The 5,751-nt window shown below is 40.1% G+C and overlaps 1 protein-coding gene across 1 annotated transcript in view; it reads right to left on the reverse strand.

The window, feature by feature from the left end:
- Positions 1-765: 765 nt before the first annotated feature.
- Positions 766-5,751, reverse strand: part of LOC135544405 (caspase b-like) — a 7,097-nt gene continuing 2,111 nt past the window's right edge. Inside the window, exons 2-4 of the mRNA XM_064971984.1 lie at positions 1,641-1,930; positions 1,225-1,380; positions 766-1,000 (exon numbers count right to left, since the gene is read on the reverse strand). Coding sequence (XP_064828056.1) covers positions 969-1,000; positions 1,225-1,380; positions 1,641-1,917 — 465 coding nt within the window. The 5' untranslated portion in view covers positions 1,918-1,930 and the 3' untranslated portion in view covers positions 766-968. The remainder of the gene's footprint in view (positions 1,001-1,224; positions 1,381-1,640; positions 1,931-5,751) is intronic.

Below are 5,751 nucleotides of genomic sequence, written 5' to 3' on the forward strand. Positions count from 1 at the left end.
GACACCATCCACTACACCATGTGCATGTGGTGAACGGATATTGAGTACGGAGGTCTTCATCCCATTTTGAAGGGGTGCCTAGTCTCTCTGCCTGCTCCTCCCACGTCTATGATGGAATGGACCCTAAATGTCCCCCTGGGCAATCAATATGGCTAGTTATATTGACCAGGAGAGGTCATCACTCAAAGGTCACAAAGTAAATCATCTCAATATTCAACAAGTAACCTCCCAGCTCTGAACTTGCTGATACTGTAGCCCTTGCTACTGCCAGGCTCAACATTGCAGACAAGACTGCCATCTTGTGGATGAATCAGGGCTCTGGCTCTTAATCACTGACAGTGATGTGAAATGGGGTTCAATTATATGCAGAGTGGGATTGTATGTCACCAAAGATAATCCTTTATTTGCTTCTTAAAAAGGGTTGAGATTTTATAAGAGGGCCTGCTCACAAACTTTAAAGGGGTATAGATCTCTTACCTGAGAGTTGCCCTGCCTCTGTGGAAACCACAGGCGGCCAGTGGCACCTTAATTTGGGGAGGACGGGCTCATACTAATGTCCGGAACTGAATCCATGTGTTTGATACCATTCCATTTACTCCATTCCAGCCATTATTATGAGCCGTCCTCCCCTCAGCAGCCTCCTGTGATGGAAACACATCTGTCACACTTCCTCTACATCCCTTCAGTGCCACAAACACAAGAACATAAAGGTTAAGGTAAAAAAAAAACTTGTTCAATAGAGACATGATATGACACATAAGCCAATTTCATTGGAATGTATTTTTTAATTCATGTTGTAATATTATTATATTGTAAAAAAAATCTAATACAATTATGTAGAAAACTATGATAATTTGCATGATTTTTAAACATTTATAACTAAATGAAGTAGCCAATTATGGATATGGCAGCGTATTAGGAGGTGGTTAATCCCTCCAGGTCTGACATCAGAAATGGGTCTTCTTCTTTCATGGCCTGGGATGTTGGGATGCTGCAGAGCCTGCAAGAACAGAGAAGGTATATCAATTCATGCAGATAAATTAAGTGGAGATCATTTGTGCTCTCCTATGTGCCAGCTGCTGCGATTAAGATGATTGAGTGAGATCTATTTATGTTTAATTGAACACTATTTGAATTCATATCTTATATGTGTGCAATTATCAGTGGATTATTTTGTTTGAAATCATTTGTGATGATTGTGTATTTTATATTGCCCATCACTACCTGTAGGGAAATGGATTGATCCACCAACAGTGATACCAGTCATTATGGGAGAAAAGACAAAGGCCCCATTCTGAGCTGAGATTGTGATGGGTTGGACAGCAGAAGATCCCCTCCCTGCACCTGCTTCCCCAACTTGGCCTGGACCTCCTGCTAGAGCTAGAGAGAGAGGGAGAGAGAGAGAGAGAGAGAGAGAGAGAGAGAGAGAGAGAGAGAGAGAGAGAGGGGGGGGGAAATAGACATTAACATTTAACTGCATTTCTCCTTCATAATGGCTTACATTGTTCTGCCAGAATAGAACATAAGTGCAGTTTGAGAATCAGATCCAATGGATAATCCCTTCCTATCATAATGTACAGCTTTGAACCTGTTTTTAGACAGGGAATACATACTGTATATCTTCAAACCTGATGTATTACCTGTGTACTCATCATTTAACTCCATGGCAACATTTACTTGTCTAATCTCCTTCAGAATCGCCAGTGTGATCTTCACAGCATCCTTTGCCGTGTAAGTTTCCACCATTTTATCCACGGTGTCCTCCCTGTCAGCAAACTCCAACTCGGCCTTTGGGATAGAGCCGAAGCCATCCAACACATCACCCTTTATCAGGTGCCACTGAAAAGTCTTCAGATCAGATTTGCCCAGCTTCTTCAGAGTTTCCAGCAGCAGACCCGATTCTGAACGAGGCGCCATTGTAGGTCAATCACTAGACACAGAATATTAGAATAGGTGAGAAAAACGTGTAATTGTTCCTGTATTCCAGACGGTGTGGTATAAATAGAACTATTGTAACTACTCAGTGTTACACTGCACTTACTCTGTGGACCTTTGTAAAAGAGGGTTAAGGTTAAGGTTTGGGGCTGAGGTTAGGATTAGGGTTACTCTTGTAAGTACATTGTAACTTATTGCGGAAAAGGAAATGATCAATGAATACAGACGGGGATACAGCATTTCCAGTTTGAGACACTTATCAAGCAGAAAGAAAATCTGATTTGCTCTACAAATAATATATCTTACTGATTATGACCAACAACCAGAGAGACGGTATAGCATTTGTCTCTACAGATGACATTGTGGGTCAGGACATTGTGTAACTGCTCTATTTTGGGCTGGCTATTCGAGCTCCAGTCCACAATGTTGTTTAGAATGTAAATGGGGGACTCTGCAACTTCGGGCACTTTGGCCCTGCAAGCATTCAGAAATGAAAGCTTATTGAAACACCATTTTACCAGTATTATAATTGTCTTTGATTTGTCTAGAAATAATATCTGATAATGGCTGCAATTGTCCTATTCAGGGAATGTATATATTTTTATCATCAGACAGCCATAGACAAATATCATTTACATCACGTCATTAAATATCAATTTTAGTTGAAAATGAAATATAATACAATTCATTTCTTATATGTTTGTACATTAACTTGTAAGTGATTTTTAAGGTTTTCCTGATGCCTGAATGTATAAACTTGCCTTTGTGACAGCAGAAAACATTCATTTATCATGAAAAATATTATATTTCCACCCAACCTTTTTTGTGAGATTATGAAAACAACCATATGATTCCCCTATCTAAAACAAATCAATCAATGTAAATTATACATAATATACTAATTAACCTCAAAAAAATGGGCGGGGTGGAAATGACATCTGTGTGAAAGAAAACACACGAAAATGTGTTTTTATTGCAAATATTTTGAACAACAACCATTGTTCAACATGTAATCAATATAAGACAAAGTAATAGTCCAAAAGTAGCCAATGGGCAGTGCTCAAGGAAGTAGGCCAGTGTTTTTGAGAGATGGGCGCAGATAGCAGAGGGGTAATAGAAGAGCTCAGTGAGCAAAGTGAAACGGTATCATTTGTGGTACATCCAACACAGGTGTGGAGGGTCAACTGTTTGTGAGAATCACCAAAGTGAACTGCCTGGATTTCACTGGTGTATTTACACAGATTGTTCTCTGCAAAGTAAATATGCACTATGATCTCCTCTTTCTGCAGAATCTCTTTTAATTCTCTCAGTTTGGAGTATTGGTGTCAAATGCTGTACACGTGTTTCAATCCTTTGGAGAAAACCTCCAGTAGAATCTGCAGTGTGACACAAACCTTTTCTTTTACTGTCAGTCACACAGGGAACTTCTCTATCTTTCCCTCTTTATTTTTCCTCTCTCGCCTCAAGTTTTTCCCCCACTCAAACCATCATGTCTGCTCACCAGCATCAGAGTCCGATATTTCAGTTATTTTGTTTGGCAAAGGGAACGCTCTGTACATTCACTCTTTCTTCAGGTCCTCACAGCACAAAGACTCAATAAGGTTGTCATTGTTGCTGCAGCTGATCACTTTGTGATGCTGGAGTTTGTCCGCCAGGAACTGGGGGTTGGCGTGGGTTTTGCAGAGCCACGTGTCCCTATCCTGGACTGTTGGCTTGACAACCCAAAAAGGACATATTTTGCAGAATTAAAAGTAGGACATTTTAATCTCTGAATATTCCCTCTTGAACTTCTGATAAAGGTTCTGAATTGTCAAGGAGCTCTTCTGCTTTTTTTTGTTAGTGTGTCCTCTTTCCCTGTTGTTGCTCTGCTGTTGTCATCACGTTCATAGTCTCTTCTGTGGCTGTGCTAACTCTGTTTCACTGCTTTTTCCTGTGGAATATTGAGGTCGTCGTCATCGGAGGTCGTCGTCACCGGCCTATTAGCTGCCACTGATTGTCTTTCCTCCCCCTCCTTGTATGTTTAGTGGTAGCACCTGTTTATGTTTAATTAGTTTGTCTTTATTAGACAGCCGGCCCGCCTGGTTGTTGTGCGGGATTATTTCAGTGTAACCTTCGGCTCTGTTGTAGAGGTACGTGTTAGTACTTGGTCGTGAATTTTTCGTTGTACATTTTGATTCCCTGTGTTTGGGAACGTAACTATTGTGAGCACCCTGTGGTGCGTTGGTGCTATTAAAGACGCACAGCATTGAACTCTCTGTCTCCTGCATTTGACTCCACACCCACGACACCCGGAGTATTACAGGCTTTGACCAGACCATACTTTCTCAGGATGTTGCCTCTGAGCATTTTTGAAGCCATTTGTTTGTCCTTGGCACTGAGCATTTTTTGATACTTTTGCTTTAACTCTGCAATGATGGCATTTTGATAGAATAAAATCCTCGTCACGTTCTTCAGAGTTCCCTTCATTTGCTGTTTTGTCTTTGGGGAATCTTGTCTTTCTATTTTCTTCATCAGTTGATCATACCTTTTTTTGTATTTCTCAGCTTTCCGTAAAGTTTTATCAAGTTTGACATTTGTCATGCAAAGATCTCTGTGTTTTTGAGCGACCTCTTCCAAACCTCTCATTCCTGTTGCAGATGATGAGGAAGGGGTATCAACGCGTGCATCTGGGGCAGGTGAGTTAGGGGCAGGTATGTGGCCTCATGTTCTGGCTGCAAGTCATCTGGTGGCTGAGGTGGTGTGTTGCCTGATAGGTAGATCTCCATTGCAACTGTTCTCTTTAAAGTTTGTTTTGGTTGCATTTCTATTGTCTTCTCTTGTTTCTTTGTTCAGGCTTTGTAAGCTCGGAGATAGATTTCACTTCTCTTTTTTTCTTCTAGTATTTCTCCCTGTCTTTTTGCAGATGTTCCTGGTATCATATAGGATCTTTTTTTTTAATTTTCTTTCTGTCTGTGACCTCTGTGCTGCTTATGTGACTATCTTCTAAAAACAAAGAAAAATACTACTTAAATTTGCAACTTGTGCAAGCACACATTGGAGCATGAGAATATAGCATTATAATATCATGGATTTTTGTCATTTCCACCACATTCTGTCATTTCCAACACAGTTAACTTGGTGATAAAAATGACTGTGATGGAAATTATGTTTCTACAAGTTTTGGAGAAAAATTACAGGCTGCTTAGCATGCCTTGGCTAGTATTACAGCTAGCATATAGTTTACACTAAAAACATAAAATATATACATTTTCTATTCTACCACAAATTAAAGAAATTATAGCCTGTTTGGAAATGAAGGACAATAAAAATATTCTCTACATAAGCAATATTTACCAAGATTTACTTCAGCTTCTGTCACACCCTGGTCTTAGTATTTTATGTTTTCTTTATTATTTTAGTCAGGCCAGGGTGTGACTTGGGTTATTTATGTGGTGTGTTTTGTCTTGGAGTTTTTGTAGGTTATGGGATTGTGGTATAGTAGAGTTGTCTATGGTTGCCTAGAGTGGTTCTCAATCAGAGGCAGGTGTTTATCGTTGTCTCTGATTGGGAACCATATTTAGGCAGCCATATTCTTTGAGTGTTTCGTGGGTGATTGTTCCTGTCTCTGTTTGTTTGCACCCGATAGCGCTGTTTAGGTTTTTCACGTTACATTTATTGTTTTGTATTGTATCGTCTTTATTAAAGATGTATGAAGATAACCACGCTACATTTTGGTCCTCCTCTCCTTCGACACAAGAGAACCTTAACAGCTTCTGCACATCACATCTGGAACAACTGTCTGCTGCAGCCACGAGCTTGTCACAACATGTTTCCATG

This window comes from Oncorhynchus masou, chromosome 8, assembly GCF_036934945.1.
Source record: "Oncorhynchus masou masou isolate Uvic2021 chromosome 8, UVic_Omas_1.1, whole genome shotgun sequence".
Taxonomy (NCBI): Eukaryota; Metazoa; Chordata; class Actinopteri; order Salmoniformes; family Salmonidae; genus Oncorhynchus; species Oncorhynchus masou.